This window comes from Electrophorus electricus, chromosome 1, assembly GCF_041902795.1.
Source record: "Electrophorus electricus isolate QZ-2024a chromosome 1, ASM4190279v1, whole genome shotgun sequence".
In the NCBI taxonomy this organism is placed as follows: Eukaryota; Metazoa; Chordata; class Actinopteri; order Gymnotiformes; family Gymnotidae; genus Electrophorus; species Electrophorus electricus.
In genome coordinates, this window is record NC_137497.1 from 40,875,685 (window position 1) to 40,899,618 (window position 23,934).

Below are 23,934 nucleotides of genomic sequence, written 5' to 3' on the forward strand. Positions count from 1 at the left end.
TTCCGTCAAAATTTACTTGAATTTGTCATTTTTAAAGTGAACATATTTTCATTTTAATTCACATATACATTTTTGCAGTAGCTAAGATAATGTGAAATCTTCAGGGAGGTCCATTTGGTACTTAGACTTTAAACAAGATCATACCCCTGGCAAAGAGAGAGCAGAAGGTGAGCATAACAGTTCCCCCTTACAAAGATGGGTGCCTGTTGGAGCCACACCAAACAATGCAATGAGAGATGATGGCTCTACTGCCTTATGAAATATCCTAGAAAAGGTCTCGAATATGGTTTGCCAGAATGTACTGAAATGATAATTGGGTACATTTACATTTTACAAACATCAGCTACAGCAATAGTTACCTGTGAGGGGAAAAAAAATTTTGTCAGTGAGTTTTGTGATCTTGACACATGGTTTTATAACTTCAATTAAATGTCATATTTTGATAGAGGGAGGAATATTAGATTGTCACTATTAGAGTCCCAAACTGTATTACAATCCAGAACAGTTCATTAGTTGTGAACAGAAATCATGAAAAAAAAAGCTGATTCATCTTTATTAGGGCCATAAATACTGGTAAAAAAAAAAAAAGTTTTTGATTGTTGTATTATTAATAACAAACAATGACCCTCTGGGTCTGTGATTGTCGGGTTATGGATTACAATAGAACAATTCATGTTGTAATACTGATTTGGCAATATTGTAACTCCCCCCCCCCCCCCCCCCCCACACACACCTTTAAATAAAATAAAAAAAACTATAATTTTTTTTTAAGAGTTAAAGGATGCAATTTTTTTTTTTCAAATTTTGAAGTTCAAAGTCTGTGAGATGTTTTACATTTATAGCATTTAGCAGACGCTCTTATCCAGAGCGACTTACAAAAGTGCTTTGTCATTTACTCATAGAATATATCCAAGTACATTATTAATTATTATTATTAGAATTAAACATACCAATGAACTAGAATACTGTAGAATACAGGGATGAATGCTGATACCTAGAAGTGCAAAATAGATAAGGTCTATCTTAAACAATGATAAGTGCTATAAACAATAAGTGCTAGAGTTTGTTAAAATACATAAACAGTGCCCTACAATAATTACTAAATTAGTCAGTCAATAAGGGAGCAGTTTCAGTTGTCCTTTAAATATTCTGCAAATAGATGGGTCTTCAGTCTGCGTTTGAAGACTGCAAGGGATTCTGCTGTCCAGACAGCAAGCGGGAGTTCATTCCACCATCTTGGAGCCAGGACAGAAAATAGTCTCAATGCTTGTCGTCCATGAGACCTGAAGCAAGGTATTTCAAGCCTAGCCGTACTTGAGGTTCGAAGTACTCGAGGTTCGGATCGGGCTTTGACCATTGACCTTGTGTATGAGGGGGCTGGCCCATTTTTGGCTTTGTAGGCAAACATCAAGGTTTTGAATCTGATACGTGCAGCTACAGGGAGCCAATGAAGGGAGCGCAGCAGTGGAGTAACATGTGTGAACTTTGGAAGATTGAAGACCAGATATTGGCTTTAAGCTTACTTAGGTGAGTGAATATTTTTGTTCTTATCAAGGTGAATGTAACATGTAGTCAATAAAATTGTTTAAAACCAAGTGCAATTGACAGTTTGGAAACCTTGTTATACCATTGTCAAAGACACATTTGATGTTTTTTGTTGTTCTGTTGTTTAGCATCAGTCAAGTTGGTTTGAACAAAGCCAATGGAGGAAATCTTATGACTGAGTAAAGACAGATTTCAGTGAGAACATTTGGCATCAGTCCCTACTTTGCTACAGTAAAGATAAACTGAAATGTATATGAGATCAGCCAGAGTTAGAGCTCAAAACTCAGACTCCAAAATAAAAAAAAGAATCATTTCTGAAGTTAATAGGAAATACAGGTTCCATAGATAGAAATCCAAATGCACAAAGATGGATCAGAGTTAAGATATTATACTGTTGTGGAATGGGAATTGTCAGTTTTCCTGCCACCTATTGCACTGTAGCAGTAGGACGCTGTATGGCCCTCTGGTGGCCGAAGGCATTTCAGCAGACGCTTTAAGAAAGCACTGCTCTACTATGGCACCAGTCAGATGGAACTCAGTATACTGAAGAGGTGATATGCAGTAGGATCGCCTAGTCACTAGGCCTAGAAGGTGCAATAAATCATGATCACTGATCATGACAGTGTGGAAGAACAGAGCATCTCAGACCTAACATAGTAGAGTATAAGTATGAACAGTGACTGGCACAAGAGGGGATTATTAGGGCTCACGCTGTATAAAAATGGGCCTCATTGTGACTTATTTAGGACAAGCAGAATTTGCAGATTGGATTGTTGACAAGTTTAGGGTGACTTCCCTTCATTTAAAGGAATGACGGTACCAAGAGGCTTATTGTTACAATGCTAAGGCATTTATTCCTACATCTTATTTTGACAGACCTTGTGACAGATTGCAAGGTGGATCACAGAAAGACACAGATGGACAACTTCAGTTGTTTTTTTCTTCTTTTTGCGCTGCGCTGAATATATATTTTATTTATTTTACATTTTGATTTATGTAGAAATATAAATATGCACAAAATCAAGATTTTTTTTTTATTTGAGAGAATGTTAACTTTATGTTTGCAGATTGCAGAATGTGCAGATACTCAGCTCTGACATGGAATATTAAAATCCCAGACATCAGTGAATGCAGAATATTTTGGTGTGAAGCATACTGAAGCTTAGCAATGGACATGCGAGACCATCAAGAGTATCATTCATTCAGGTAGATACTTGCCATCTCATCCTACCAAAAAAAACAAAAAACAAAAAAAAAACCACCATGACTTACACCATCAGTATATCAACACAAAACCTGCATCATTACGAATACATTCAACTTTCCTTTTTTCCCCCATTTGTTGTTTTTTTTTTTTTGCTCTGAGGTGCCCAGAAATAGCCCACATTAATAAATAAACTGAACAGCTGTTATGAAATATTCACAAGACTCTTTAGGTATGATTGGTGATCACTGTAAACTATTATTTCTAGGTTCTAATCTCACTCCTCCATTTTGGACTGGCATCCTACCAGTACTAATATGTAAAATAGGTCTGTTCTTAATACACACTAGATAGACTTTATGAAGATTCAGACTATGAAAGGCCTAATAATTAGAAGAAGAGTTTAGAAATCAGTTGGAGCGAAAAGAGCATGGCCCATGGTCCAGCACTGGGACTGAGAAACAACTACATTACTAACTGTAGAGGCATTACTTTGTCTTTAGGGGGCAGTGTGCTGTTGCTACCTCGGGAGCCTGTGAAGTCACCATGGCGGTACTCCAAATATGCCCACCCGATACATCATTTGCATAGATGTTGTCATCCTTGTGCCATTCATAGGTCTTCTGCCGGACCTTGGTCTGGGTTCCATTTGACTCTATGTTCTGTCTAAACAAACAAAGCAGTTCCTTAGAAGTGTCTTTAAAAACAAATCCATGACAGAACACATACTATAAAGCTCATTTAAATTTACACAGATGAAAAATGTTAAAACATAATGCATCTGGATGAAGCACTTACTTGTATTTTTAATTTGAAAAACAATCCTAGATTAAATGAAAATGTTAATCATTCTGTAGTTGAGTGGTGGCTCATTATCATTTAAAGGAACAGGCACTCAAACAAATAGTTATGAACAGGGTTGTTTGGACAGACAGAGAAGCATGTTGTGCTGGATGATCCTGGTAGTATTTGGTCCAAAAAATATCAGACATTTCACTAAGACCCCAGGGAACTGTTTTCCTTATTGTAAAGGGCCCCCCTTCAACTGTCTGTACAGCATATGTGAAGAAATGTCATGATTTGGCAATATTGTAAAGGGGAAACACTGACGTAGCACACTCACACCTTCAAAATGGCTAATAGGAAAGCAGAGCATTTGATGACCATCGATGACCATTGATGATAATTGATGTCAAAATTACAGAAAACTATGAACACTAAAAAAAAAAAGCTTAGTTTTCCTTGTATGGGGTGATTCCCCTAGGTGGACAACACCCATCCCAGACCACCCATACACATGACCCTAAACCTCTGGACATTTGCATTCAAATAAGTAGTGTGTTTCTGAACTCAACAGATATCCAAATTATTCAAGGAATAAAATATAGCCATAAAGTCTGTGTTCACGCTTTGTTTATTTCATGATAATAAAACATTTTTTGCCTGACTGAAGTGCATGTTTTTTCCTTCCCCATTGTTCAAACGCATGTGCATCAGAATGTTTAATTTTCATTCTACAATCATTAAAATGATTGGTGAGGAACTTTTGGACTCACCTACACTGGCTTGTGTTCTCGGAACCTCTTGTATTTTTAGCTCCTCTCGAGTGTTCATGTCTGAAATGAAAGCAGATTGAAGAGTCCTGTAAATATGTGAGAGAAAACTGTAATGCATAAGAGAACTTTTAAGCTTAATGAAAAAGGTCTGTTCCTCCCTTTTTAAATCTACTACTCTATTGAAGGTGCTGCTGGGTTTTAAGTTTAGCTCAGTGCTAAGATACCAGATAAACGTAATTGTATGTAAGGTCGGTTCGAACCCAGCAAGTAGGCAGCCTACTGGGAGAGCAATCATGCTCTAATGGTAGGCCCATGTGGAAAAGTAAAGTAAACAACCAAAGGGGGGAGTCGAACCCCGGCTGTTGTGTTGCGAGGTGAACGCACACCTGCTAGACTGCGGTGGCCAAAAAACCACCTGCACGTATAATCGCTCTTCAAAGGAATGGAAGATGACAAATCTAGAAGGAAAACAAAACTAAACACCAGGCCGAGCGTGGAAAAAGGGAGAACCAAGGATGCCACGGGAAGGAGGGCAGAATCGATACCAGAAAACAGGGAGGAACGGTAATGGCGAAGGGGAGTCTTAGGAGAGAGACAGATTTGAGGGGGAAAACTGGAGAGGGGAGGGAACATGTAAAAGCAGGTACACCCTCACAGCACAGAAGTGAGGTATAGCACAAGGGCTCACAGACCTCAATACCCAAAGTTACCAGCTAGGCACTTTGCTCAGAACTTTGGTGACTGAGTCACTGGGCTTATATAGGCCTAGCCCAGCTGTTGGGCATTATGCCTGATTAGTGGTGTACCTGACTCGAGACCTCCCTCTGGTGGCCAGAGGGGGCCTCGGCATGGCACCGACCCTTACATTGTGGCTGAATAAATAAATCATGTAAAACTACTTCTTTTTCATTCTTCTGTGGACACCTACCACAACAATTCCAACCACAATTAAAACTATGGCCACCAGAATGAAATAGGTCAATCCAACAGTGGCTGGAAAGAATGGAGGAAATGACTTAAGAACAAGCAGCAATGTCCTTCTGCGGTTTCCCCTACACACAAGTGAGAAGTATCCAGTACCTTGTGCCAGCTGTGGAAAGCCAGACATCTGGTAAGTGTCATTGCCAAAGTAGTTTGCTGCCTCACAAGTTACAAAGTGGCCCGGTGGCCCTGTCATCACTGACACTGTGGTCCTTCCCGTATAGTTATTTGTCATGTTGAAGTGAGGAAGGAGAGCACTTCTTCCATCAACAGTCCAGGAGATGCTGGCGTTTGGCTCCGCCTCCACCCAGCACATGCAGTGCAGAGATCCTTCCCTCTCCCAGCAGGCTGAGTCTGGCAGGATGGTGGGAGGGACTGAGACACGGAGACAAAGTCATCAGCAACACAATCACAAAATCTTACTGCTGTGGCACCTAACCCAATATCCCACGTTTAAAGGGGCAAGAGGCAGTGAAGGTTTGCATGACACACTGGTGTTATTACAGCCACAGTCTGGCTCTAGAAGGACAAAGAATCATGGGGCCACAGCAAAATACTTGCAAGAGACTTTCATGTTTCCCTTGTCATCTCAAAGCGAAATGTCCCTCACATATAGATTCTGTTTCTGGGGCATTCATTTTCAGATCTGTTTAGACGTGCATTGAGTGCATACAGCCAGTGATTAAGGTACTTGACTTATAATTGGAAGGTTGCTGTTTCAAGCCCCATGACTGCCAAGTTGCCACTGTTGGGTCCCTGAGCAAAACCCTTAACCCTCAATTGCTCAGGTTGTACTCAGTCAGCTAAATGCTATAAATGTAAATGTCTATAGCAGCACAATTAAATAACAAACTCTGTTACTATAAGACTGTATGAATATATTGTAACACCCAGTCCACTAACAAAGAGTTAAAGGGGCAGGAAGTACTGAAGCTTCTGGTATGACACAATAGTGACAGTACAGTCACAGAGAGTCTCTGGAGAGAGGTTAACAAAGACCACGGTCAACAAACAGTTCACTTGACCAAGAGTGACTCTTGTATGAATGCTTGATGGATTATGGACATGCACATCTTATCTCTCGAAGATATAAATCAACCCTCCCATGATTAAAACATGTGCAGTAATTCTAACACAGTATATGAGAGTAGATTGAGCAGGTCCATGTATCCAATCATCTCTTACCATGAGTCATTCCAAAGTACGTAAAATAGACTAATAATTCCCTGAGCCTGAGGTGTCAGACTACAATTCAGAACAGACGCACATCAATTTAGGGATTTCTTCCCCATAACATACCTGATGTACAAAATAAAGGAATTGATATTGAGATTTTATTGAATCTATTGTGTTAAATAATCTAAAGAATATATCAGTGTAATAATGTGGCCTGTAAGAACTGTTGTTTGACAGCCTTTGCTCAACAGGTGTCAACTGTGATAGCAGCAAAGCATGTTGAAAAAGTAAATGCACCAGCTACTCACAATGGACATTCAGAGACAGTTGGTCTGATTCACCCAGTCCGATGGAGTTATGGGCAATGCAGGAGATTTTCATATCTCGTCTGACCTCTTGAAGCAATAAACTTCTTGTCTTGTGCTTAATGGTGCTATTCATTTGGATGATGCGCCACTCATAGCTAGCCACTGGAGGGTTGCTGTCACTACTACATGTTAATGAGATGTTACCACCCTCAACCACAGGCGTTGTTCCACTGGTATTTATGTTCACATTTGTTGGGGCATCTGCAGAAATGAATTTAATATAAACTATATATATTCATAAAGCCTTATTTCATATAGTCCACAAACTAGATTATGCAAGGATACAATACAGAGTTTATCTCAATTAGAGTTTAGCAGTTCATTTGATGGTTTGAAATGCTCTGACATTCTTTGTTGCATTTTTAATGTGGTTTTATTTTTAAGGATGAATTAAATTTAATCTCATCTATCCCTCTACCACCCAACCTGATTTTTAATTTACATTTTTCAAAATGTTTAGATAATATAAAATGAGGAAATCATTAGCGTAGTCTTTACTCACATAAGATGTTAAGTGCATCACCAGTCGCAGTGTTTCCATCTGACATTCTCCTGCATGTGAGCCTTTTACCATGGTCTCGACGGCTGGCATTGAACTGAGCGTGTGCCACAGAAACCCACAAGCCACCCGAGTCCTGTGTAGTGGTCACCTCATTAGAAACAGAAGACAGGCCCAGCCATTCCAGCAGAGGTGGAGACACTGGACAGGAGTGCCGGACTGTGCATTTGGCTGAGAAAAGCGTTCCTTCCACTTGTGTGCTTTCTACAGAAATGCGAGTCTCTGAAGGTGCCGCTGTATGAAAAATACAAATGTTAAAATCAGTGGTCAATATGATTACCTGGGCCAAAGTCATAATTATTTTCATAATTACTTATTCAATTTACTTAATAAACTTGTCTGCGTGCAGGTTTTGAACATTGTTTCTCCTTGTGTACTCACAGACTTTTATCTCTGTGTAATCTCCATATATGCTGTGAGGATTGATCCATACATACAAACTTATTCCTCCATCCTCTTGGCGAACATTGTCAATCTTTAGGCTACAGTTTCCCTGCATAGCATTTCCCAGGAGTGATGTCCTTCCTCTAAACTGATTTATTATATCTTTGGTGTCTTTAGAATACACTGGAGGGTATCCAGAGCGCTGATACTTGTACCAAGTCGCATATGTGTGAGATGTGGTACTGCACGGCACCACCACACAGGTTCCTTTGATGGCTGTAACGGATTTTGGCACCCGCACCTTCGAGCATCGACATGAGCAGCTCAGGAGTGAAGCTGGGAGACAGGACAGAGTGTAGAGTTTATTGAGCTTCACTAGATCAGTGCAAATATTTTGTGATGGATGGACTTTGGCTTTCAGCTTTACAGAGGTTGGTTTCAAAGTGGATGAAGCTTAAATTCATGGTGACTTAGCCTAGAGCACAGAGAGTCAGTGCCACAGAATAAGAAGATAATGACCAACAAACACAAGAGGAGAGGACAAGGTTTAAATAGGAACACTAACGAAGGACAAACGAGGAACAGCTGGAGCTAAAGGGGAGGAGACAGGAAACCATAGAAATAGACGATAGTAGGAAAACAAGGAAGTGCTTTAGGTAGCCAGGGAAATGGGGGACACTCCGGCATGCGAGCATGACCATCACATTGACAGTGTTCTGCAAATATTATGGGAACCTTTTGAGTTTTCTTCTAAAAACACCAGAAAAACTCCGCAAATACAGTAACATGTGTCAATGGAATGGCACTATTCAAAGATTCAACAAAAGTTGTTGTTTTTTTATAGTCACAACACTTAGTTTTGAACTGCTCAGTTACACCAAAGTGTTAATGAATGTAAAGGACTGCATGTTCTGATAAATAAATGAATTAATAAATAATAAAGCCTTCCTTTATAAACTGTTATCCTTCACATATTTATTCAAACCTTACTGGAATATTACTACAAGAATATTCTAGTGTAATTTGGCCCCATCTGCCACTGTCAAACCAATCATTAGGAAAAACATCTATTACTGTAGGTATTCCAGGACTATTTTGAAAAGAATAGTCATAATTGGACCACCCTGAGTAAATTTTCCACCTGTCTCATCATCACGTTCACAGACAGGTAAAATCATGGTCTGTTGATCACTGTAACCTAGAAAAGAGATGGAAAACAAACATGGTGGAAGTGCACTTGCTGCTGGTGATTTTCTCCCAAAGCCATTTTCAACCCAATTCAGTTTGCATCTCAGTGACATGGTGTGCTTGTTTTCATTCTGTAATGAAGCAACCACTAAAACAGTACTAAGCAATCTGAATTGAATAATCTGGCAGTTTATTTATTTTTTTGCAATTATGAGTTGACATGTAAATGACATACTGATAATGTCTAAGGCCAGAACTATTTTACTTATGAAGCATCACAGAAGTTAGACATTTTATCCTCTTATTTTGACTTGTGCTTTTGAAAGCATTTATATACAGTGTATGCAAAAAGCTTTCAGACCCTTTCAAGTTATTCATTTTTTCTTGTTCCAGATTCATCTTCAAATGGATTTAACTCACTTTCATCTCTTCAATCTACACATAATACTCAACAATGACAAAGCAACGACACACATGAAAGTGACACACAAGCACAGATCTGGGGAAGGATACAGGAACATTTCTGCAGTGCCCAAGAGCTTGGTAGGCTCAATCATACTCACATGTAACAAGCAATATTCTTCAGCGATTTGACAACCCAGCAATAAATGAGTTATTAGGGATAAATTGCCATCATCAGACAAATAATGAATTATCAATATAAATGAGATCTAGGGTTCCTTACAGAAGGACAACTATCAGTGCAGCACTCCACTAATTAGGACTTTTATGGCAGAGTGACCAGGCAGAAGCCACTCCTCAGTAAAAAGCACATAAGAGGCTGCTTGGCGTTTATAAAAACACAAAGATGAGTTAGGCCGGAGGGGAAGTCATATGCAGAAAATATAGAGCTATACTAGGTGAAAACCTTTTGCAAAATGCTCAAGATCTCAGGCTGGGGCGAAGGTTTATATTTTGGAAAAGACATCAACTGAAAACATTCCACCCAGAAAACCCAGGAGTGGCTTCAGGAAAGCTGTGAAATCCCTGGAGCGGCCCAGTCAGTGTCCAAACATCAACCCTATAGAGCGTCTCTGGAGAGAGCTGAAAATGACTGTACACCAACAATTCTTGTTCTTTCTATGGAAGTCACAGTGACACAATCTAGTATAGATGTTGTGATCAATAAGCATAAGCATTTTTTATTTAATAAAAATGTCATAGTGTATGTATAGAGTTCCATTTTTAAATAATTATATGTTTAAAAGACTTAATCGATGTTCTTAATAAAATTACATAGGAAAAATCAAATGATCCCTTATTGATCTGTGGTTTAAAGCTGTAAAATTATCTCTCAATAGTAAAGAGTTCATAAATGATTTCGAGTACTAAAATTGAAAAGGCATCGATATACTTCCACCAGTCCGTATGTCTAATCCTACATTAACACAATGCAGGTCCACTATACTAAATTTCTTGGTATATTCATTGATGAGAAACTATGCTAGGAAGGGCACATTTACTTAATATCAGAGAAAATAGAAAATATTAGTGTTATGGTAAGAGATCAATTCCTCTTGTTAAAACATTTACTTAACCTATATTGTGTATTCATTTATACATACTTCTCATACTGTAATATTATATAGGCCAGTGCTTTCTACAGTAATATAAACTGTTTACATATTCTTCAGAAATGCTTTGTTAAAATTATCGATTAGCTAATTATGTAAACTTTCACCAACTTTTTCAAAACCTCTGGCTGTAAATGTTTATTAACTTAACCCAATATTTCAGTTTATTTTCTCCTATTAATAGTCTTCTAGACTCCATTTCAAACAGGTTTCAGTACAGCTTGTGAAATCAGTTTATGTCTGGTTTATATATGTAATGTTTTAAAATTACTTCATTGTTAGATATATAGATAGATTCATTTTTATTATATTTTTGGTAATTCCATTGCTTTGCACAACTGCATAACTTCTGTAAAGCATTTAAGCTGCATTTTAGTGTATGAAATGAATTATTATTATTATGGTTTCTTACCTTCCTCTGCTGTAGACACCACACTCACTGGCAAGTAAAGAACTGTCCTTTAATCATTTTCTTTATATAAAAACACAACCAAAGATATTTTTGACATCCTGATTTGAACACACACTCTCATAGTTCTGGCTTCCTGTTTCCTTGAATTGAACTCTATTAGCATCTGTTATCTTCACACTTGACACCACTGACACTTGATTGCCATAGTGTTGCCACTTTCTGTCATGCTGCAGTTATATGCACTGTGCATAAAGCAAGTAGTTCTTAATACAAACTTCAAGACAATGGCAGTGTTACACAGGAAATAGATCAGTTCGCCTCTTTGCATTTAAAGGTACTGGTGTTTGTGGTTTTGCAGGCATATATATCCACACCACTTAATTTATCACTGCCCTTTTATCTGGGCATTGCGATGTATAAAGCCCCCTCGGCTAAAACACCTCTGAAATAATTTTTTCCACAAAAATATCAAAATGTCACCAACTTTCCTTTCAACACATTATTTACAAGCAATTATGCTTGGTGACTTAGTGATCTAGAAATATTTATCATTAAGAATATTCATTAAGAAAAAATGTTTTTGATCTCATATACTAATTTTGATCTTAGATTATATCATGAGATGATGATATAGAATTCCTGGGACTGAAATATATATATAACTACCTCACTCCAGTAAAGTTTGACTACTGCACATATCCAGAACACATGAAAATATTTCATTTTAAACATCTTATATTCTGTGATGTGTTCTGTGAACAACATCATACTGTTTGTTTCATCATCTGTATGTTTGCATTATGTGCCAGAAAATATTAGTGAAAGTCTGAGTCCAACGAGGAATATCTATGTTCGTTGAAATGTCTAAATCCTATTCCTTGTGTGGAGTAGGTGTGGTATCATTGAGTGGGTAAATGTTTTTGTGGATTTTGAAAGCAGATCCTTTTTTGGGCTGAGGGCGCTAATGGCTTGCGTTCAAGGTGGTGATAGCAAAGGGTTTTGTTTTATGATAATCTTAGACTTAATGGCATCAGGTTAGGCGAAATGATCGGATCAGGTACAGTAGGGTCAGGTTCACGAACAGACTCAGAAACAGCCAAATCATCAGAAGGATTACACGCGAAAGTGTCTGAACATCACCTAACGTGCATGTCTGAGCACGGGTCAGCACACAAGTCAGGCTCCGAGTCAACAGGGTTTTCCACCACTTCGGGTACAGGGAACGCGATACCACAAGCTATGCCGTTACCAAGTACAAAGGAAACGCCACTCAATGGCAATTCAGGACGAACAGCAACTTTCTCTTCTGAAAATAGCAACACACTGATCAAAACAAGGGATACGATGGGGCTGGAGCACGACTGGATACTGTAACTCTTGGAGTTAGTGCTATTTAAGTTACACTCCACCCCAGATGAGCAGAGCTTTGGGACCGGTATAGAGAAGCCTGTGAAGCATGCGGTGTAGACGTGAGCCACACTCACTCAGTTTTGTAGTAATCTTGCTGGTTTATTCGCCACGCCACCTAGGCTCGCTCTTGGAGTTTTGTAAACAGCTCATACATGAGTTGTGGAAACGTCCAAAGATCATAACGCGTTAATAAAGAAGTAAATAATGACAAAAGAAGAGCTGGGTCCAGTAATGCCCGTCATGTATAGTACCAACCAAAAACTCCTCTGCGTGGGCTACATGCACACGCCTTTTACGTAAACGTAACTTAAGGAGACGGTACGCAAATTACTGGCCATTACAATGCGCGTATTGGAGGAGCTGCCAACTGTTATGAACCTCTGTCTGGGCTTGGAGGCCGTACCAGGGAAAAGCAACGATAAATGGCTAACGGAATGGAGAATGCCCCTGGTAAAGAATAACAAAAAGAAACGGAAGCACAAATGGTAGTCTCTTCTTTGGTGTACTAGTGTGTAGTACAGAGGTTAATATTTAGAAACAAGTAAACAAACTGCTGTAACTGGTTCGGAAGTGACCCAGACCAAAACAACAAACGAGACCCACACGAATGAAAAAAATAAACACACTATATAATCCTAACAAAAAAGAAACATACAAACGACTACCCTCACTACCTACACATAAACTGAAGCAAAAACCCTCACCCAACAAAAATGGCAGCCAATTCCTACTACCAGTAACCAACACCAAAGTACCATACACAAAACAAAACGATATTGTATAGAATAAAAGAAATATAAATTAAACTTCCTGGAAGACCCTCTGACGGTGTATCTGATCTCCAATTTGAAATGGCAGATGACGTCCCTGACACAGTGGCTGTATCTGGGTGGAGTAGAATCTTTCCATTTAATGGCTAAACACCAGCTGATATGAAAGTGTATAACACATAACTGCAGCGAAAGCTGAGTATCTAACTTGTGATTATCGATAGTTAGAAAACTTTTTTTTTTTTTTTTTTTTTTACAAATTCAAGGAATACGGCCTAAAAAATGTTGTTTTTCAGATTCTGTCATAAATGTCATCCGTGTGATGGTGGACAGCAACTCAAGAAACTCGAGTTCAATTATAGGTGATACAAAATGACAAAAGGCTGTGTTGTCTTTGGCTGCAAAAATTCAATGTATAGTGGGAATCCCGTGCACTAATAGTCCAAAGATCCAAAAATATTTTAAAAATGGACAAAGTTTGTCCAAGTTAAAAGGGCACATTGGAAAGGATCATTCGCTTACTTCGTTAGCAGTAGTTCTTTACCACAACTGTGGGATGTGGAAAGCCACGCTCACACGATAACTTGAGCTACTGCTTTTCTAACAATATGGGAATTTAAAGAAACTTGTTAAAGAGAGGTGTTCATGAGACTCTGTGTGAATGGAAGTAAACAGGGTAAGTGCAATTATTATTATTATTATTATTATTATTATTATTATTATTATTATTATTATTTACATTTATATAGCACCTTTCTCATACTCAATTACTTTGCCTATTTTAGATTATATTAGCTAACTAACAGACTTTCGAAGCTTGGTACCATACTAGGCTAAAACTACTGCATGTAGTTGTATTACGGAGATTTATAGAGTATCTTATGAATTTGAATGCAACACAGATCGCTTTTACAGCAATAACAATAACTGAATGTTTGCGCTTAGACAGCTAGCTATTGTCATTAATAGCTAATTTTCTAATGAATTTCTAATGTTCATTATTTAGTTAATTAGCTACATTACCCATAATTAACCAGCATCTTTCCAAACACCCAAACACTTGTGTGGTTAACATTTCGTCAGTTTATTTCAGGGTTATGTTTTTTTATTTTGTTTTTTTGTCAATGTATGGAGTTAGCACTAGACATTCACTGAAGTCAGCCATGCAAAAGAGAAGGCAATGATAATGCATGCATTTCAAGGCTGTTACATCTCAGTCTAGGCAGGATTGTCCGAGCGACTGGTGCGTGATATGACAAACAAAACAGACAAAGTGAATACGGTGCAGAGCAAATGTATTACAAAGTGTTGGAATAACATACAACTATACAGGGAACTAGTGTTACAACATCAGAAGGGACCAAGGCCAACAAAACAAACAAACAGAGCAGGCTAAAACTGTATATACAAGGCAGCCAACTATTAGAGGCATAACATTAACTCTAAAATCAGGGACAGAATACAAGTTCATACACAGATTTCTCAGTTAGTTGAAAGCAAACAAGCCCAACACCACACAAGTCTCTTACCAGACACAACCCCCCACCCCCCATCTCTATCTGGTGAGCCGGGAAGTTGGCGATTGTTAATAGACAAGATTACATTTAGTAATAGTTTTTACTTTTAGAATCAGTTTTCAGAATAATGGCCAATATAAAGGTTTTTACCAGTTGGAATTCCCAGTTCTCTCTACTGGGTTAGGTTGTTCATTGCTCTCTGGAGTATCTTCTTCCATCTCTAGCTAAAATATAAATGGTTGAATTTCACTATTGATGATATTCAGTCCACCACATTGTCACTGCAGATTCATGATCTTCATCGAATTAAAAAAATGTCTTCGGAATCTGAAGAACCAGCACTGGAAAATTCGCAGTCCAAGTCAGTCATAATAGTGTTTGTGCGCGGCTTTTTTCCCTGATGTCCACCAATGACTTCACTCGGAAACGTTCTGGAATTTCCAGTGCAACATCGGGTTTTTCCGTCAAAATTTACTTGAATTTGTCATTTTTAAAGTGAACATATTTTCATTTTAATTCACATATACATTTTTGCAGTAGCTAAGATAATGTGAAATCTTCAGGGAGGTCCATTTGGTACTTAGACTTTAAACAAGATCATACCCCTGGCAAAGAGAGAGCAGAAGGTGAGCATAACAGTTCCCCCTTACAAAGATGGGTGCCTGTTGGAGCCACACCAAACAATGCAATGAGAGATGATGGCTCTACTGCCTTATGAAATATCCTAGAAAAGGTCTCGAATATGGTTTGCCAGAATGTACTGAAATGATAATTGGGTACATTTACATTTTACAAACATCAGCTACAGCAATAGTTACCTGTGAGGGGAAAAAAAATTATTTTGTCAGTGAGTTTTGTGATCTTCACACATGGTTTTATAACTTCAATTAAATGTCATATTTTGATAGAGGGAGGAATATTAGATTGTCACTATTAGAGTCCCAAACTGTATTACAATCCAGAACAGTTCATTAGTTGTGAACAGAAATCATGAAAAAAAAAGCTGATTCATCTTTGTTAGGGCCATAAATACTGGTAAAAAAAAAAAAAAAGTTTTTGATTGTTGTATTATTAATAACAAACAATGACCCTCTGGGTCTGTGATTGTCGGGTTATGGATTACAATAGAACAATTCATGTTGTAATACTGATTTGGCAATATTCTAACTCCCCCCCCCCCCCCCCCACACACACACCTTTAAATAAAATTTAAAAAACTATAATTTTTTTTTAAGAGTTAAAGGATGCAAAGGAAATTATTTTTTCAAATTTTGAAGTTCAAAGTCTGTGAGATGTTTTACATTTATAGCATTTAGCAGACGCTCTTATCCAGAGCGACTTACAAAAGTGCTTTGTCATTTACGCATAGAATATATCCAAGTACATTATTAATTATTATTATTAGAATTAAACATACCAGTGAACTAGAATACTGTAGAATACAGGGATGAATGCTGATACCTAGAAGTGCAAAATAGATAAGGTCTATCTTAAACAATGATAAGTGCTATAAACAATAAGTGCTAGAGTTTGTTAAAATACATAAACAGTGCCCTACAATAATTACTAAATTAGTCAGTCAATAAGGGAGCAGTTTCAGTTGTCCTTTAAATATTCTGCAAATAGATGGGTCTTCAGTCTGCGTTTGAAGACTGCAAGGGATTCTGCTGTCCAGACAGCAAGCGGGAGTTCATTCCACCATCTTGGAGCCAGGACAGAAAATAGTCTCAATGCTTGTCGTCCATGAGACCTGAAGCAAGGTATTTCAAGCCTAGCCGTACTTGAGGTTCGAAGTACTCGAGGTTCGAAGTACTCGAGGTACGGATCGGGCTTTGACCGATGACCTTGTGTATGAGGGGGCTGGCCCATTTTTGGCTTTGTAGGCAAACATCAAGGTTTTGAATCTGACACGTGCAGCTACAGGGAGCCAATGAAGGGAGCGCAGCAGTGGAGTAACGTGTGAACTTTGGAAGATTGAAGACCAGATATTGGCTTTAAGCTTACTTAGGTGAGTGAATATTTTTGTTCTTATCAAGGTGAATGTAACATGTAGTCAATAAAATTGTTTAAAACCAAGTGCAATTGACAGTTTGGAAACCTTGTTATACCATTGTCAAAGACACATTTGATGTTTTTTGTTGTTCTGTTGTTTAGCATCAGTCAAGTTGGTTTGAACAAAGCCAATGGAGGAAATCTTATGACTGAGTAAAGACAGATTTCAGTGAGAACATTTGGCATCAGTCCCTACTTTGCTACAGTAAAGATAAACTGAAATGTATATGAGATCAGCCAGAGTTAGAGCTCAAAACTCAGACTCCAAAATAAAAAAAAAGAATCATTTCTGAAGTTAATAGGAAATACAGGTTCCATAGATAGAAATCCAAATGCACAAAGATGGATCAGAGTTAAGATATTATACTGTTGTGGAATGGGAATTGTCAGTTTTCCTGCCACCTATTGCACTGTAGCAGTAGGACGCTGTATGGCCCTCTGGTGGCCGAAGGCATTTCAGCAGACGCTTTAAGAAAGCACTGCTCTACTATGGCACCAGTCAGATGGAACTCAGTATACTGAAGAGGTGATATGCAGTAGGATCGCCTAGTCACTAGGCCTAGAAGGTGCAATAAATCATGATCACTGATCATGACAGTGTGGAAGAACAGAGCATCTCAGACCTAACATAGTAGAGTATAAGTATGAACAGTGACTGGCACAAGAGGGGATTATTAGGGCTCACGCTGTATAAAAATGGGCCTCATTGTGACTTATTTAGGACAAGCAGAATTTGCAGATTGGATTGTTGACAAGTTTAGGGTGACTTCCCTTCATTTAAAGGAATGACGGTACCAAGAGGCTTATTGTTACAATGCTAAGGCATTTATTCCTACATCTTATTTTGACAGACCTTGTGACAGATTGCAAGGTGGATCACAGAAAGACACAGATGGACAACTTCAGTTGTTTTTTTCTTCTTTTTGCGCTGCGCTGAATATATATTTTTATTTATTTTACATTTTGATTTATGTAGAAATATAAATATGCACAAAATCAAGATTTTTTTTTTATTTGAGAGAATGTTAACTTTATGTTTGCAGATTGCAGAATGTGCAGATACTCAGCTCTGACATGGAATATTAAAATCCCAGACATCAGTGAATGCAGAATATTTTGGTGTGAAGCATACTGAAGCTTAGCAATGGACATGCGAGGCCATCAAGAGTATCATTCATTCAGGTAGATACTTGCCATCTCATCCTACCAAAAAAAACAAAAAACAAAAAAAAAACCACCATGACTTACACCATCAGTATATCAACACAAAACCTGCATCATTACGAATACATTCAACTTTCCTTTTTTCCCCCATTTGTTGTTTTTTTTTTTTTGCTCTGAGATGCCCAGAAATAGCCCACATTAATAAATAAACTGAACAGCTGTTATGAAATATTCACAAGACTCTTTAGGTATGATTGGTGATCACTGTAAACTATTATTTCTAGGTTCTAATCTCACTCCTCCATTTTGGACTGGCATCCTACCAGTACTAATATGTAAAATAGGTCTGTTCTTAATACACACTAGATAGACTTTATGAAGATTCAGACTATGAAAGGCCTAATAATTAGAAGAAGAGTTTAGAAATCAGTTGGAGCGAAAAGAGCATGGCCCATGGTCCAGCACTGGGACTGAGAACAACTACATTACTAACTGTAGAGGCATTACTTTGTCTTTAGGGGGCAGTGTGCTGTTGCTACCTCGGGAGCCTGTGAAGTCACCATGGCGGTACTCCAAATATGCCCACCCGATACATCATTTGCATAGATGTTGTCATCCTTGTGCCATTCATAGGTCTTCTGCCGGACCTTGGTCTGGGTTCCATTTGACTCTATGTTCTGTCTAAACAAACAAAGCAGTTCCTTAGAAGTGTCTTTAAAAACAAATCCATGACAGAACACATACTATAAAGCTCATTTAAATTTACACAGATGAAAAATGTTAAAACATAATGCATCTGGATGAAGCACTTACTTGTATTTTTAATTTGAAAAACAATCCTAGATTAAATGAAAATGTTAATCATTCTGTAGTTGAGTGGTGGCTCATTATCATTTAAAGGAACAGGCACTCAAACAAATAGTTATGAACAGGGTTGTTTGGACAGACAGAGAAGCATGTTGTGCTGGATGATCCTGGTAGTATTTGGTCCAAAAAATATCAGACATTTCACTAAGACCCCAGGGAACTGTTTTCCTTATTGTAAAGGGCCCCCCTTCAACTGTCTGTACAGCATATGTGAAGAAATGTCATGATTTGGCAATATTGTAAAGGGGAAACACTGACGTAGCACACTCACACCTTCAAAATGGCTAATAGGAAAGCAGAGCATTTGATGACCATCGATGACCATTGATGATAATTGATGTCAAAATTACAGAAAACTATGAACACTAAAAAAAAAAAGCTTAGTTTTCCTTGTATGGGGTGATTCCCCTAGGTGGACAACACCCATCCCAGACCACCCATACACATGACCCTAAACCTCTGGACATTTGCATTCAAATAAGTAGTGTGTTTCTGAACTCAACAGATATCCAAATTATTCAAGGAATAAAATATAGTCTGTGTTCACGCTTTGTTTATTTCATGATAATAAAACATTTTTTGCCTGACTGAAGTGCATGTTTTTTCCTTCCCCATTGTTCAAACGCATGTGCATCAGAATGTTTAATTTTCATTCTACAATCATTAAAATGATTGGTGAGGAACTTTTGGACTCACCTACACTGGCTTGTGTTCTCGGAACCTCTTGTATTTTTAGCTCCTCTCGAGTGTTCATGTCTGAAATGAAAGCAGATTGAAGAGTCCTGTAAATATGTGAGAGAAAACTGTAATGCATAAGAGAACTTTTAAGCTTAATGAAAAAGGTCTGTTCCTCCCTTTTAAATCTACTACTCTATTGCAGGTGCTGCTGGGTTTTAAGTTTAGCTCAGTGCTAAGATACCAGATAAACGTAATTGTATGTAAGGTCGGTTCGAACCCAGCAAGTAGGCAGCCTACTGGGAGAGCAATCATGCTCTAATGGTAGGCCCATGTGGAAAAGTAAAGTAAACAACCAAAGGGGGGAGTCGAACCCCGGCTGTTGTGTTGCGAGGTGAACGCACACCTGCTAGACTGCGGTGGCCAAAAAACCACCTGCACGTATAATCGCTCTTCAAAGGAATGGAAGATGACAAATCTAGAAGGAAAACAAAACTAAACACCATGCCGAGCGTGGAAAAAGGGAGAACCAAGGATGCCACGGGAAGGAGGGCAGAATCGATACCAGAAAACAGGGAGGAACGGTAATGGCGAAGGGGAGTCTTAGGAGAGAGACAGATTTGAGGGGGAAAACTGGAGAGGGGAGGGAACATGTAAAAGCAGGTACACCCCCACAGCACAGAAGTGAGGTATAGCACAAGGGCTCACAGACCTCAATACCCAAAGTTACCAGCTAGGCACTTTGCTCAGAACTTTGGTGACTGAGTCACTGGGCTTATATAGGCCTAGCCCAGCTGTTGGGCATTATGCCTGATTAGTGGTGTACCTGACTCGAGACCTCCCTCTGGTGGCCAGAGGGGGCCTCGGCATGGCACCGACCCTTACATTGTGGCTGAATAAATAAATCATGTAAAACTACCTCTTTTTCATTCTTCTGTGGACACCTAGCACAACAATTCCAAGGACAATTAAAACTATGGCCGCCAGAATGAAATAGGTCAATCCATCAGTGCCTGGAAAGAATGGAGGAAATGACTTAAGAACAAGCAGCAATGTCCTTCTGCGGTTTCCCCTACACACAAGTGAGAAGTATCCAGTACCTTGTGCCAGCTGTGGAAAGCCAGACATCTGGTAAGTGTCATTGCCCAAGTAGTTTGCTGCCTCACAAGTTACAAAGTGGCCCGGTGGCCCTGTCATCACTGACACTGTCGTCATTCCCGTATAGTTATTTGTCATGTTGAAGTGAGGAAGGAGAGCACTTCTTCCATCAACAGTCCAGGAGATGCTGGCGTTTGGCTCCGCCTCCACCCAGCACATGCAGTGCAGAGATCCTTCCCTCTCCCAGCAGGCTGAGTCTGGCAGGATGGTGGGAGGGACTGAGACACGGAGACAAAGTCATCAGCAACACAATCACAAAATCTTACTGCTGTGGCACCCAACCCAATATCCCACGTTTAAAGGGGCAAGAGGCAGTGAAGGTTTGCATGACACACTGGTGTTATTACAGCCACAGTCTGGCTCTAGAAGGACAAAGAATCATGGGGCCACAGCAAAATACTTGCAAGAGACTTTCATGTTTCCTTTGTCATCTCAAAGTGAGAAAAAGAAAAACCAACAAACAGGTTTTGTTTCTGGCACATTCATTTTCAGATCTGTTTAGAAGTGCATTGAGTGCATAAGTCACATTTGACTGTGGTCTGTCTGATCATGTCTCTAGAGAGAATTTAACAAAGGCCAAGGTAACCAATCATTAAGGCAGCACAGTAGATCACTTGACCAAGAGTGACTCTCTTTTGAATGCTTGATGGATTATGGACATGCACATCTTATCTCTCGAAGACGTAAATCAACCCTCCCAGGATTAAATCATGTGCAGTAATTCTAAGACAGTATATGAGAGTAGATTGAGCAGGTCCATGTGTCCAATCATCTCTCACTGTGAGTCACTCCAAAGTACATAAAATACAGTAATAATTCCCTAAGGCTGAGGTGTCAGACTCCAATTTATAATAGACATACAATACAATAACAGTATAAATGATACCACAATAAAATAAGAATACAATAACAGTATCAATTAAATTATGCTATCCTAGCTATACATCTTCATTTAGTTTTAATGACACTCCAAACTACAGTTGGGTTAACTTGAATAAGATCTATTCTACAAAGTACACCTTAATTCATATTTACTGGAGTTACTGATACAGAGAAACCGGGGTCCCACAATGAAAAGAAGATACAGAGCTACATGGGCCTGGAATTCTGGAGCAGGATGAAGGCCACTCGTAGTTGGCCACTAGGGGATTGCTGTCACTACTGCATGTTAATGAGATGTTACCACCCTCAACCACAGGCCTTGTTCAACTGATATTTATGGTTGCATGTGCTGGGGCATCTGCAGAAATGAATTTAATATAAACTATATATTCATAAATAGTCTACCAACTAAATTATGTAACTGTATACAACACAGAGTTCATCACAATTGCTTTGAAATTCTCTTGTATTCTTGTATGGACTAATACAATGAACTAATCTCATTATTCCCCCCTGCAACCCAACCTGATATTTAATTTACATTTTTAAAATATGTTTGATGGTATAACATGAGGAAAGCACATTTGTATAGTCAACACTCACATAAGATGTGAATTGCATCACTAATTGCAGTGTTTCCATCTGACATTCTCCTGCATGTGAGCCTTTTACCATGGTCTCGATGGCTGGCATTGAACTGAGCGTGTGCCACAGAAACCCACAAGCCACCCGAGTCCTGTGTAGTGGTCACCTCATTAGAAACAGAAGACAGGCCCAGCCATTCCAGCAGAGGTGGAGACACTGGACAGGAGTGCCGGACTGTGCATTTGGCTGAGAAAAGCGTTCCTTCCACTTGTGTGCTTTCTACAGAAATGCGAGTCTCTGAAGGTGCCGCTGTATGAAAAATACAAATGTTAAAATCAGTGGTCAATATGATTACCTGGGCCAAAGTCATAATTATTTTCATAATTATTTATTAAATTTACTTAATAAACTTGTCTGCGTGTAGGTTTTGAACATTGTTTCTCCTTGTGTACTCACAGACTTTTATCTCTGTGTATTCTCCATATATGTTGTGAGGATTGATCCATACATACACACTTATTCCTCCATCCTCTTGGCGAACATTGTCAATCTTTAGGCTACAGTTTCCCTGCATAGCATTTCCCAGGAGTGATGTCCTTCCTCTAAACTGATTTATTATATCTTTGGTGTCTTTAGAATACACTGGAGGGTATCCAGAGCGCTGATACTTGTACCAAGTCGCATATGTGTGAGATGTGGTACTGCACGGCACCACCACACAGGTTCCTTTGATGGCTGTAATGGATTTTGGCACCTGCACCTTCGAGCATCGACATGAGCAGCTCAGGAGTGAAGCTGGGAGACAGGACAGAGTGTAGAGTTTATTCAGCTTCACTAGATCAGTGCAGATCTTTTGTGATGGATGGACTTTGGCTTTCAGCTTTACAGAGGTTGGTTTCAAAGTGGATGTAAAATGAGTTTAGCTGATCCTTTTATGCAAAGCTACTCACAATTATTACTGAATACAACTTGAGCAATTGAGGGTTAAGGGCCTTGCTCAGGGGCCCAACCATTACATTTTGGCAGCACCGGGTAACCTTCTGAATACTAGTCAAGTATCTTAGCCACCAAGCTAAACCCTGTATGTGTAACATTATAGCAGGGACAAGGTGAGAGGCAGAATGCACGAGCTTTTTACTAAACTGAAACAAAACTAAGAATTAAGCTACAGCTACAACTAACTGACCACAGGGGAAACCAAACACAGGGCTTAAATAACCAAAACAATCAAGCACTAACCAGACACAGGTAACCATATGAACAGAGAGAACCAAATCAAAGACTGGAATTGAGGAACAGACGAGGCGCAGAGAAAAAACGAAACCAAGAAATGGAACAAACAGGAAACAAAGGAAAACAGACACGGCAGGGAAACCACAGTAGCAGGGACGTCAGCAGGGTGGCCAATCGTGACAGTGACATGCTCCCATGAAATTGCACTATTCAAAGATTAAGCAAAGGTTTTTGATAAAGCCAAAAAGCAGCTTAAAAATTGTTTTAAAAAACCGATAGTTTGATCTGCTCTGTCAGTTGCACCAATGAGATAATGGAAGTGCAAACCTGCATGTTCTGCTTTTTAGAATGTGCCCTATAAATAATGACATTCAAATGAATTAATAAATAATGAAGCTTTCCTTTATAAGTTCTCATCCTTCACATATTTATTCAAACCTTACTGGAATATTACTGGAGCTTTTCTACAGGAATGCTCGAGTGTATTTTTGCCCCATCTGCAACTATCAAACCAATTATTTGGCAAAACATGTATTACTGCAGGTATCCCAGGACAATTATAAAAGAATACTTATAACTGGACGACTGTTGAATATATCAAGAACCTACAGTGAACATCCTAAGTTTTCTACCCTGTGGGGCGTAACATGGGACATTCATCATCACTTTCACAA

At 38.9% G+C, this 23,934-nt stretch overlaps 1 protein-coding gene and 1 long non-coding RNA gene across 3 annotated transcripts; both read right to left on the reverse strand.

Moving 5' to 3' along the window:
- Positions 1-2,395: 2,395 nt before the first annotated feature.
- Positions 2,396-5,707, reverse strand: LOC145646055 (uncharacterized). Its single transcript, XR_014116143.1, has 3 exons — positions 4,306-5,707; positions 3,274-3,415; positions 2,396-2,772 (listed from the first exon to the last, which is right to left on the reverse strand). It is a non-coding gene; the product is annotated as an uncharacterized LOC145646055 (long non-coding RNA).
- An 11,826-nt stretch (positions 5,708-17,533) lies between these two features.
- Positions 17,534-23,404, reverse strand: LOC145659077 (sialic acid-binding Ig-like lectin 12). 2 transcript variants are annotated; one of them, XM_081720001.1, is made up of 7 exons: positions 22,484-23,404; positions 22,046-22,336; positions 20,503-20,778; positions 20,322-20,415; positions 19,424-19,483; positions 18,400-18,541; positions 17,534-17,899 (listed from the first exon to the last, which is right to left on the reverse strand). In XM_081720001.1, exons 1-7 carry the CDS (start codon positions 22,599-22,601, stop codon positions 17,867-17,869), a joined length of 1,014 nt encoding a protein of 337 aa, XP_081576127.1. In that variant the 5' UTR covers positions 22,602-23,404; the 3' UTR covers positions 17,534-17,866. The 2 variants fall into 2 exon arrangements, with proteins under 2 accessions (XP_081576127.1, XP_081576121.1); XM_081719995.1 differs by having other exon boundaries at positions 20,322-20,778.
- Positions 23,405-23,934: the final 530 nt, after the last annotated feature.

Coding starts and splice junctions, on each gene's coding strand:
- LOC145659077 (XM_081719995.1), bottom strand. CDS start 22,601: ATGCAGGGAAACTGTAGCCTAAAGATTGACAATGTTCGCCAAGAGGAT. Junction 20,779..22,045: donor TGATGCAATTCACATCTTAT/GTGAGTGTTGAC, acceptor TCCGTGTCTCAG/TCCCTCCCACCATCCTGCCA. Junction 19,484..20,321: donor CACAGAAGAATGAAAAAGAG/GTAGTTTTACAT, acceptor CTTTCATTTCAG/ACATGAACACTCGAGAGGAG.